The sequence below is a fragment of the Epinephelus lanceolatus genome, chromosome 5 (assembly GCF_041903045.1).
Source record: "Epinephelus lanceolatus isolate andai-2023 chromosome 5, ASM4190304v1, whole genome shotgun sequence".
Lineage (NCBI taxonomy): Eukaryota > Metazoa > Chordata > Actinopteri > Perciformes > Serranidae > Epinephelus > Epinephelus lanceolatus.
In genome coordinates this window covers 28562909-28575340 of record NC_135738.1, presented here as the reverse complement: position 1 = coordinate 28575340, position 12432 = coordinate 28562909, and the positions used below count along the sequence as shown (strand labels likewise).

Here is a 12432-nt window from a genome sequence, read left to right as displayed (position 1 = left end):
AATTCCTAACAAATTCAATCCGCCATCAAGGAATGTGATTTTCAGCCTGGTGTGTGATCCCTGTCACATTTGCCTGGACCCCTGCGTGGAAACACATTCTTTCTCCACCCGCAGGCTTTTGCTGCTCGGAATTTAAATTTTGTAATTGAAGAATTAATGGAGTCAGTAATCACGCAATTAATCAGTAGTTACAGTAATAGCCTGCTCCTTCTTAAGTGAAGAGCTTTCTGTTGCAGTGTAGCCTGTGTGTTAAACATACTGTACAAAAGTAGAAAATACTGTAATCCCACAACAGCACTCATGTAGTTGATTTATTCGGTTCAGAAATCAGCTGTCATGCTATTACTGTTACACTTCTGCGTGTGTGTGTGTGTGTGTGTGTCAGCACATTGTAGTAGTCTCGTAATGTTTCCACTTCACCTTTAAGCTGCCTTATGTTCATACATGCCTTCAGTATTTGAAGAGCAAAGCTGAAAAGAAAAAAAAATCTGGTCTATTCACAGCAATCCTTATCCTTTTAAAATGTCACACACTGCTTTTGATTTTTTTAATTTTTGTTAACTTGTGTCCTGAGCTCGCAGCGTCAATGACAATTGACTCGCTGACAATAAATAACAACATGTCTTTTTCATGACCTTCTTTAAAAATGACAGCTGTTTCACTTTATTCATCGAGCACATCCCGAGAGAGCCCTTGTCTCCGAGAGCTCATGTGATTTCTCTGTGTCTAGATTAAAACCTATTGTGTGACAGTCAGACAGATTTACTGTAGCTATTTGTGGCTCAACAACACATACGGCAGGGTTTATCACTGTCATTTCAGTGCAGGTTGTAACTCTGACACTTTCTGTGTGAAGTTCACAATTTATTTTTTTCCCTTCTACATGTTCACATTGATTTTCTGAATGTGCTCCAGTTTCCTCCCACATTCAAAAACATTCAGGTCAGGTAGATTAGAGACTCTATAAATGTTTCTCTTTATCTGTGTTAGCTCTGTGACTCACTTCCGACCTGCCCAGAGTGTTTCCCTGCCGATAACTAAGTAGACGAGGAGGAAAAAAATCCAGCTTTCTGTGACAATGATGGAAAATAATATGTAAGGATGAATTCTGACAGCTATATGATCAGAAAAAATGTTGAGACTGTTATTGGACTACTCAAAAAGTGATTATGTACAGTTCTCATGCCCATCACAGCATTCACTGTAATTACTCATATGAGGACATTACATTTTGGGATTTGCTGTAACACACACTTCATTCTCCTTAATTTAGTCTACAGCCAATCTCAACATAAAAGTGGGCAACGCGCAAAACCTGACAGAATGTTACGGTTGAAACTTGTTTATTTGTGCTTAATAATATCTGCAGTTTAATATTGCATCCAAATTTGACCAATTTTAGCAAAAGTAACAAGCTAAGATGCTGTTAATTAAAAAGTACTCATTTGAGGACATTGGGACTTTATTATCCTCCTTAGATCCTGTGTCCTCATATGAAGACATCACATTTTGGGTTTACCTAACTATATACTTAATTGTGCTTAACTTAGACTTGGTGTCCTCGTTTGTGGACACTTCAATACACTGATCCATGTAAAAACAAGATGGCACCCATCTCTGTCAAATCAGTCTGCAGCCAATCCCGACACAAAAGTGGACATGGTCCAAAACCTGATCACATTTTATTGATGAAACTTGTTTATTTATGATAAATAATGTTTGTAGTCTGCTATGGCAACAAATTTGACCAATTTTAGCAACAATAACCAGGTAAGACAATGTTAATTAAAAAGTACTCGTTGAAGACATTCAGACTTCATTGTCGTCAAGTTTGAGGACATTGGGACTTATTATCATTGACAATGTTTAGTTTTTTCATACTTGTCAGGTCCTACTGATCCCAAATAGCTAGGAGAAATTAAAAATGCATTACAAACAAAAGTTTGGGTCTCAGGAGGATATTGTATTATTGCAGCATTTTATATAAGCCAGTAAGGTGTGATAGACTGTTACTACAGACAAAAAGGACATTCCTAGTTTAGAGTGTGGAGCAAGGAAAATTCATACAGAGCTAGAAAATGAACAAATCAAAAGGCTTCTGCAGTTTAGTTTAGCACAGTCATGTTAAGGTATTGAAACGAACAGTGACCCTTAAGCCATAGAGTTACAAAATGTTGCCTTGTGTTCAGTTTTGTTGTTGCACAAATGTTTAGGCGTTGAAATAAACTGGTTTATACTTAAATACACACTTGTGACGATTTGAAATAAACCCACTGTCCTCATATGAGGACATCATTTTTTTTTTTCTCAAAAACTACTTACTGTTCAAAGACAATGATTCGTTTTTTTATACTTATCAAGACCTACTAATCCCAAATATCTTGGAGACATTGATAGTGCATACCAAACAAAAGCTGGGGTCTCAGGAGGATAATCTAGTCTTTGACAATATGTTTGCGAAAGTTTAATTCACCCCCATTAACATCAATAGGTACCGTGTTGTTGTTTAGAACGTGTGTACTTGTGACCCCCATAAAAACATGGAAGCAGCAGACTTTTATTTTGGGAAATTAAAGACGTATACTCCATAAATGCAAAAAAAAGCACAAATAGGTGCATTAAAAAAATCATTAGAATGCAGGAAATCAAGTGTTTGATGCTCAAAATTTCCTGGTGGAGGACCCCTAAAACCCGTTTCATATGTGCGTCCCCCAATGCTGAAATAAAACCTACGCCCTTGTACCATGGTGACATATCTGAACACTGAAGCTAATTAGAATGTTCGTAGTGTAACAAGCTATCTTGTTATAGATCTGTATTTCCACAGAAGGGCTAGATTCTGAAATTTAATACTTGAACCCCTCTATAAATTTGTTCTAGAAACTAATTCTTCTTGGCTGTCTCCACACCACTCTCAGCCAAAGGAGGGATTGGCTGGGATTTTAATTCAATCAGAAGCCCCATCTTAATAATTTAGATATACTATATGGTATGGTGCTCACTTAGTAGTAATTTATGACTGATAAGGAGTGTCCTTATGAATTTAATTACTGCATCAGGGTCATTTTATGTATATGTATTCTGGTCACTTATAAAACTTACGGTTTAAATTTCACCTCCATGTTTTTGCTTTCCAGGTTAAAGTTTTATTTCTAGCTTTCCTTCCTCAAGTTGCATTGTTTTTTTGCTGTCTTGTTTTTGAGCTTGTCTTTTACACTGTATGAATGGCACCTTTTTTAAACCATAGCTCACTGTGCAACCATGACAGCTTTGAGGAATATCGGTTTTATCGAGTTGAAAACAGGAAGATAGCATACGCCGAATCAATTAAATAAACATCTGTCATTTAGTCATACTCCATAGCTGCCATAGCATCGTCTCTCTTGCGCACAGTAAGTCTTAATCAAAGAATATGTTGTTTGTATTTCCACAGTTTCCTCTGGTGTAATACATAAAGAGTTACACAAACAAATTCCCGGTTCCATTTTGGCTTGCTTGTTTGACATTCCAGTCACATACGTGCCTTTGAGGAACTGTGAGTTGTAATCAGACGTTTCCAGATATCTTGACTCGATTGAAGGACTGGTGGGTGGCGAGCTTCCTTATTATTTATGTCTCCCGAGTCTCAAATATAAATCACAAAACACAGCAGTCGTAGCTGCTTTTCTTCCCTCCCTTCCTCCTCCCGCAGAGATACAGCACAGAAGTTGGCGGCTTCACTGTGATTTTATTTTATGTGACTGAGATGGAGAGTGCGTGGAGGACAGAGCGCCCAGAAACAGAGATGGATATAAGGTGCTCTGTCAAGGTTGCAAGTTTGTGTGTGTGTGGGTGTGTGTATATGTTGTTATTAGTGGCTGCAAAGATACACAAACCTGAAGGATATTTTTAGGCGAAAAACTTCAAATGCTCTTTTTTTTTCAATGTTTTTCAGAGTATTTCAGTGCATATTATTAGATGTGAGAATCTCAACACGATCAATCTAATGTATCTCTTCTCTTTTCTGTCTCTCATTCCAGTGAGCCCAAATCCTCATTCCAAAGAGTGGAAGACCAGTCAATGAATTATGAATGTTAAACAAGATGACCTCCTCTCAGCAGCAGCAGATGATGCGAGGTCCTAGGTGGAACCGGGCCTTGTCCGACCCTTTGTTTGTGCTGCTTCTGGCCCTCCAGCTGCTGGTGGTGGCAGGGCTGGTACGTGCTCAGACGTGCCCTTCTGTCTGCTCCTGTAGCAACCAGTTCAGCAAAGTCATCTGCACGCGGCGAGGCCTGCGGGATGTCCCTGATGGCATCTCCACCAACACGCGCTACCTGAATCTGCAAGAAAATCTCATTCAGGTCATAAAGGTGGACAGCTTCAAGCACCTGAGACATCTGGAGATCCTGCAGCTGAGCAAAAACCACATACGCAAAATTGAGCTTGGGGCCTTCAATGGACTGGCCAGTCTCAATACCTTGGAGCTTTTTGATAACCGCCTCACCACTATCCCAAACGGGGCATTTGAGTACTTGTCCAAACTAAAGGAGCTTTGGCTGAGGAATAACCCCATAGAGAGCATTCCCTCCTATGCTTTCAACAGAGTGCCCTCATTACGGCGGTTGGACCTTGGGGAGCTCAAACGGCTCTCCTACATATCTGAGGGGGCCTTTGAAGGGCTGAGCAATCTACGCTACTTAAATCTGGGAATGTGCAATCTGAAGGAAATTCCCAACCTTATTCCCCTGGTGAAGCTGGATGAACTGGAGATGTCGGGGAACCAGCTAACTGTCATCCGACCTGGCTCTTTTAAAGGGCTCATCCATTTGCAGAAGCTATGGATGATGCATGCCCAGATCCAGACCATAGAAAGGAACTCTTTCGATGACCTGCAGTCACTAGTGGAGCTCAATCTAGCCCATAACAACCTTACCCTCTTGCCCCATGATCTCTTCACTCCTTTACATCACCTGGAGAGGGTGCACTTGCACCACAACCCGTGGAATTGTAACTGTGACATCCTCTGGCTAAGCTGGTGGCTTAAGGAAATGGTACCAGCAAACACCAGCTGCTGCGCGCGCTGCAGCTCACCAACCCACCACAAGGGACGATACATTGGCGAGCTGGACCAGAACTACTTTCACTGTTATGCTCCTGTTATTGTGGAGCCTCCCGCAGACCTAAATGTGACAGAGGGAAGTGCTGCGGAGTTGAAATGCAGAGCCAGCTCCTTGACCTCAGTAAGCTGGATTACACCCAATGGTTCCATCATGACACACGGTGCTTACAAGGTCAGAATCTCCGTGCTGAATGACGGCACTCTGAACTTCACCAATGTTACCATGCAGGACACGGGCACGTACACATGTATGGTCAGTAATTCTGCAGGTAACACAACAGCATCTGCCACACTCAATGTGTCCTCAACAGAGAACAGCAGCTTTAGCTACTTCACCACAGTGACAGTGGAAACCATAGAAACGCCACATAATGAAGGCTTCACCACCGCAGTGCAACAGAAGGTAGGCCCCACTCCCTCTGCTGGTATGTGGGAGTCTGTTTCACCCACCTCTACAACTACCACCACAGTCCGGACCCCAGTCTCTACCCGCGCCACAGAGAAGACTTACACAATCCCTGTCACGGAGCTGGGTGGGGAGGGCTCGCTGAACGGCTTGGATGAGGTAATGAAGACGACCAAGATCATCATTGGCTGCTTCGTTGCAATCACACTCATGGCAGCAGTCATGCTGATTATCTTCTATAAGATGCGCAAACAGCACCACCAGCAGAACCACCATGCGCCCACACGCACCATTGAGATCATCAATGTGGACGAGGACTGTGTAACAGGAGGCCCGGGCATGGAGGGCCACCTGACCCTGCCTCCTCTTGAGCACGAGCACCTCAACCATTATAACACCTATAAGACTGCATACAACCATGCCTCCACTATCAACTCCATACACAGCTCAGCGCACGAACCTTTGTTAATCCGGGCCAGCTCAAAAGACAATGTACAAGAGACCCAAATCTAATACTTTTTTTCAAACTGAGACATTATAAAACTGATGGAATTACATAAAAACATTACTGACAGGACATTACTGACATTTGGTTGTGAGGACTGTGGCTCACACATGGAGGAACAGACTCGTGTGTTTGGCAAATCAGTGGCTGGTGATGTTTATTCAATGACTTTGGGAATTAGGGTATGTCTACTGTTTCAAAAAGTGTCTTTACAAAACAGAAGTTATTTATTTAAGAAAAAACTATCGTGGTTAAATCAAGAAAAAACTGTATTCTGCAATTATTTTTTCAGCACTTAATTCATGTTTTGTTTTTGATTTTTTCCTTCCTTTCATTTCACGGGATTGGTTTACTAATATGCTTTCAAACTCTGTTTGAAGACATGTGTTGAAGAAAACTCCTGAAGCAAATTATTGTTCTTTTTTTGGTAAACTGCAGTGTTTGGATCAGATGAGATAGTAACCTCGTTTCCCCCATGTATCAAAGGAATCTAGAGCACATTAGTGATTTTCTCCAGCTGTGGATTAAGTGATGAAATCTTTTGTGACCATCTGTAACTGAGATGAATTGAACACTTGTTCATTATTTTACAGTGAGTGACAGAACTATCAGTGACGAAATTTGATCATAATTCACTGTTTAATTATATCTGTCACATACATATTAGCCACTCTCTGCTCTGTCATCAATAGACTGAGGATCTTAAGTGAGGGGAATATGTCCTGCTGTTGTAAAAGTTGAGCCTCACTTTTAGAAGTGCATTTTAGTTAAATTAAATTCTACTGATTAACTATGAAAGAAACTTACATTTGTCTTTGTGTTCCTAATGTAAATGCAAAATTTGATCCCTAATCTCCACTTGTTTTGACTCAAGTTCCCAGATTCTCTGAGACGTCGCCTGATTATTATGAGAACATTCCATAAATTGCATTAAGACCAATTTAGATTCTGAGGGTCACAATCAGGAGCAGCATTAATGGGCACTTTAGAATCTGCATAATTGTGATTGAAAAATAGGCAAGTCTTGTGAAGAATGTAGATGATCTACAACTCTGGCAAACGTCCACTGCCTCCAAATGTTTCCAGTGTATCATGGCCTCACCTTTACCTTACGCTGCTTTGTACAGTGGCATATGAAGACGATTGCTTTGAAGCCCCCCGTTTTTCATGCTTGGACCCTTTACAGCATCTGCAGTACTGCAGGACTGAGTGCTGTCAGAAGCAGACTGATGAGCTGAGGAAAGAGCTTAAACCTTTATACAGCTGTCTGAGCACATTGCCTGTCATCTGCGTGCCACATTTCCACATGGGCAGTGCCTGGCAGCCCAAGATTCACACCCTGCCCCTGCCAACCACAGGACTTGGCCCTGAGCGGCGGGGCTTATGCTGTGAGAGGCTTTAGGGGTGAATGTGTGGGATCGGGCATCAACCAGATGTTTGGGCTGCACCTGCCTCTCTCCCTCTCCCTTTGCGACAACACAATTTCCATTTTAATTGATGTGCCCATGGGCTTTGGATGAACACAGCACTGCAGGCGCCCATACCATGGAAACCATTTCAAAGTCCCCACCATGAAAAATGGCGGCAGGCACCATAAATGCAGATGTTAGACCGACATTTGTCAGGTCCAGTGCTTAGGGAGATGCCCAGGGTTTAATTTTAGGAAGTAAGGGCAGTTTTTGCTCCACTGACAGTAAAATAAAAGACGGGTTAGGCCAATGTCAAACTTAAGTCAGTTTGTGTTTTCATTATACCAATGTGTTGCAGTAAGTAAATACAGAGAGAAGAATTCCTCTTAAAGAAAAACTGCTGTTACAGGTAGTGGTATGTACTTTCTGTGGAGTAACCTTAAAGCTGGAAGTGGTACTCCACCCAAAATTCACAGCATCTTGCAAGTTTAAAACACTCATTTCCTATTAAAGGCTTAGATTAATGGTGGTTACAGTAGATTCAAATGGAGGCGTAAATGGTTTTCACAGCAAAAATAGAGTTTTAACACATCCACTTAAACTTCTCAAATTACTCCCGCTGCATAATTATCAACTCTGCTGTCCATCTGTATGCTCAGTTTATTTTTAAACAGGCACATTTCACCATTTGGCTGCAACACAACACATCAGCGTCCACTTCCTGTCCTCCTACTGGTCAAAACCACTCCAAATTATACTAGCAAGCCTTACTGTGAACTTCCTAAAACAAAGTATGAACAGCTGGATAAGAGTTTGACAAGAGTTCACCATCCCACATTGGAGAATAAAGACAAATAAACAAAATTACATGATTATAAACCTTTTACAGCCACTTAAAGCCGACATGGAGTGAGTGCTTACCAATCAAAAAGACAGAAAAGACAAGTAAGCTACTTCCCATAGTTCAGTGCGTCAGCAATTTTCAGGTAGGGAGAACGAATAAGATACAGTAGCCATCTCAGTATCTCATGACTGAGATATGAAAAAGAGAATTAAATTAAACAACAAGATAATGATCCAAAGCCCCTGTCCCATGAGACTAATATTACCTGGGGTCCTCTTATGATTTGTAATACAATAATTGCATAGATTGTGTATGTTAATAATCTATGTCTATTATCTGTTAAGCAAAAACTCATATTACCTTCCGTAAAAAAAGAGATCGTTTGATTAATAAGTCTGGTGTGAAACAGCGCCATGTTATTTAGTTTTTATCCCCACAGTTTTCTCCCTCTGTCAGGGTACGGATTATAGAAGCTGTAGTGGGAATTATTAATGGAGTACAAATGTAGGAGGCTATTGGGACGGAGACCTACTGGATGTTTCAGGATAATCTGATGATCAAAATGATTGTGGAGATTTGTTGAATTAATTGATTTATTCACTTTCAATGTGCTGCACAAAACACTCAGATGGGGGTGGGTAGATCTTAAATAACAGGAGGTCCCCAGATAATTTTAGTCCAGACAGAATCAGATAATTGATCACCCCATACATGCTTTCTTTTTCGTCACCCCCTGACACTGTTTATCTCATAATTGCACTTCTGTGGAGTTTGGCACATTTGTAAACCATAGGATGACATGGGTGTGTGTCATTTAGTCTGTGTTTGAGTTCCTAGTGGTGGGATGTGGATCACAATTCTACTCAGTTTATGTAAGAGAGTGTAACCATCCTCCCTTTTTGCCTTTAGTTGGAGGTAAATTGTCTGAAAATTTAAATGGTAAATTTGTTGCATTTTAGTCGAGCTGTCTCATGTATGTAAGATATCTAAATATTTTTTGGTCAATATTCTTTTTATTTTTTGTTTTCCACATTTTTTGTTCTTTTTGTTTCCTTTCTGAGAGGGAATGCTGTTCTAGTGGTAGATTTATATAAAAATACATTTTGAGAATAAAACTAAACAAAAACAAAATTTTTTAAATTTTGATTTTACATGTGCCAACAACCTGTTCTAAAAGTGAAAAAGAGAAACATGCTGTAAAAGAATAAGAGATTGATTTTCATGTAAGCATTCTTTCATGACCTTTAAAAGATATGGAGATCGATTATAGAGACCAGAGTTTGTAGTTCATACACAAAATATGGTTAAAATAAACTATTGTTGTTTTTCTGTATTGTCTGATTTCTTGCTTTCATCCTGTGCCACTAGAAGACTCATAGAGATAAAACAGCAAGGTACAAAGCTGTAGTATACAGTAGTTTGTCTTTTCTCCTTCATAATTAAACTACTAATAATATGTAATGCCAATATTTTTCAAAATGCTAAGTCTTTTAAACCTGTAATTTTTTTAAAATTTCAATTAACTATACCATCAGATTTGATTATATTGAATAATGTCTCATTGTTTCCATAAACAATTGAAATTAACTAACTTTAATTCAAGGCTGCAGTGCTGTACAACAGTATTTATATGAAAATGTAGATTTGTGATGATGACACAATTATTATGCTTTCTTTACATAGATACAGCAGTACACTCTAAAGTGTTACATAAAACCAGAATTAGCACAGAAAGTGAAAGAAAATTACAGGCATTAGTCTTTCTACCATTTCTGACATTCATAAGCATGCAGGATCTTACAGGGCTGAGTATAAAAGACAATGTGTAAAGCACATCACTGATACATACAGTACATTTACTGCAGTATTTTGTGCTATACTTAACTTATTAACCAATAAGTGAAAATACTGTGAGCATTGGAACCTTGTGCTCTGTCCATAGAACATTATTTTTTCTTAATTTGACCCTTAAAAATGGCACAGAGAAAATGTGTCTGAATTAACACAAACATGTTGGTTTTCTGTGTTATATAACTTAAACGGTATTTATACTTGTGCGTCAGCTCTATGCAGAGGCCTTCGCCATTGTGAGCATTTATACTTGTGTGGTGGTGTGTCTGTGTCACTCTGCAGTTACGCCTCCAAAACACTAGTTGGCGGTGGAATTTCTGTAAAGGGCTGAGTTTAGTTGATTCAAAACACACCCAAAACACACAATAAACATGGCCTAACAGCTACAGTTTCAAACACAAGTACACAAATGGGTTTCACTGTAACTCCGATCATTCACAGACATTCTTTTTCTGGACACATTTTCCCCTCAAATACAACATGCTAATGTTATGAGCACAAGCCTATGGCATTTTACATCGTATAAATTAGCCTGGCAGCTAGCAGACTTTTCCCTCTATTCACATGAAGCCAGGGACAACAGCAATATTTAGCAAGGGTAATGTTACAAAATTTGGCTTCATTACAACTCACAAGGTTTATCAACAAAACAACAGTCTTCTACTAAACACATTTTCTGAACAAATACAACATGCTAATGTTATGAGCACAAGCCTAAGGCATTTTACATTGTCTAAATCAGCCTAGCGACAAGCAGAGATTTTCTGTACTCAGATGAAGCCAGGATGAATCCCACACAAGACTTAAAGTGCTGTTTTGTGGAGGCTTTAATGTCTTCACAATTTATTGTTTCTTCTCTGTGGAATTAAAATAAATAAAAGCTTTGTTTCCACCGAGGGAAATGGTTTCAGCTTACAAAAATAAACAGGAGGTCTGAGTCACTGCGAAGCATAGATTTTGGGGAGGTGCATGTCAGGATACAGCGTACGCCCTACGTCCACTCCGAGCTTACTCCGTAGGTACAGCGCCAATTCAACACAGAAGTATAAATCCCGCTTTAGATCCCTCACACTTGCTTTTAGCTTTACAAACTGCAAATGTCCGTGGAGTGAGAGTCATCAAGGCATTCTCGAATAACACTTTGCTGATTGTTTGGTAGCTGCAGTTGCACGTTTTCCAGTCAATGCTCACGGATATTTGAAGGGCAGTTACTGTACTTATGTTGACAAGCAGAAATAAAGCACAACAGCTGTTTACATGTAGACCCGCCATACATTTTGAGGACATACTCTTCATATAGTCTCAACGTTTTTGACCATTGTAATAGTTGGAAAATGTAAGTATAGGTATTCAATCCTTATTTTAGTTGAAACAACTAGTAAAATACAATATTGTGCACCATAATAGTAACAAAATAGAGTACTAGCATTTTGTATCTGATGCCTTTAATCAATCTACATATCTTACTCAAGCACTCAAAGTACACTTAACGACTCCATGAGTGATGTCATTTTCAAAATCCAATCATTACACTATTGTGTTAGCTTATGGAGTGCTATTAACACTGTATTAGTATAACATCATGTGATTGGGATCTTATCCTGAGCAGATTCCAGCACAAGACAAACAAGATGATTGCAATTTTTAATTAATTCTCCATCATTAGCATACATGAGCTATCGTTCCACTAGGTAATTAGCCAAATGACATAAGATAGTGATCATCATGTGATCAAGTCATATCACAACGTGCAAGCCAACAGTAAACATCTGGCCCCAGGAGTGATGATATCCCCTTTGGGCCAATCAGTAGCAAGTAAAAGAAAAGTAATGGTTGAAGCTGTGGATTGATCAATGGATTGTAAGATGCCCAACAGTCAGAGAAATGATTAATGAACGTGAGGGTTACTAAACCAACATTAAAGCTTGAACCAATAGATTTTAAAAATGGATGACTTTTTCTTACATCAGTGTCACATAAAGCAGATTCAGCTGAGGTTTCATGCTGCATATGATCTTAACTTACAATCTGTTTACCTCATACTCTGCAGGCTGCAGTCTCCATTTATTTTTCTCTTCAAGCCAAGCCAACGTGTCGTTCCCACATAAAATTGGTCAGGCTTAAGATGATGCTAATGAAGACAGTTGCTCAGTAAGAAGTACAAAGGATGAGATATAAAATGATGCTGTATACTCACCTGACACTTTATTAGGTACACCTTGCTAGTACCAGGTTAGACCCCTCTTGCCTTCAGAACTGCCTTTATTCTTCATGGCATAGATTCAACAAGGTGCTGGAAACATTCCTCACAGATTTTGG

At 39.6% G+C, this 12432-nt stretch overlaps 1 protein-coding gene across 2 annotated transcripts in view; it reads left to right on the top strand.

Moving 5' to 3' along the window:
- Positions 1–9593, top strand: part of lrrc4ca (leucine rich repeat containing 4C, genome duplicate a) — a 241274-nt gene extending 231681 nt beyond the window's left edge. For both annotated transcript variants that reach the window (XM_033635649.2, XM_033635650.2), the window contains one exon: positions 4020–9593. In XM_033635649.2, the coding sequence (XP_033491540.1) occupies positions 4071–6017 (1947 nt within the window). In that variant the 5' untranslated portion in view covers positions 4020–4070 and the 3' untranslated portion in view covers positions 6018–9593. The remainder of the gene's footprint in view (positions 1–4019) is intronic.
- Positions 9594–12432: the final 2839 nt, after the last annotated feature.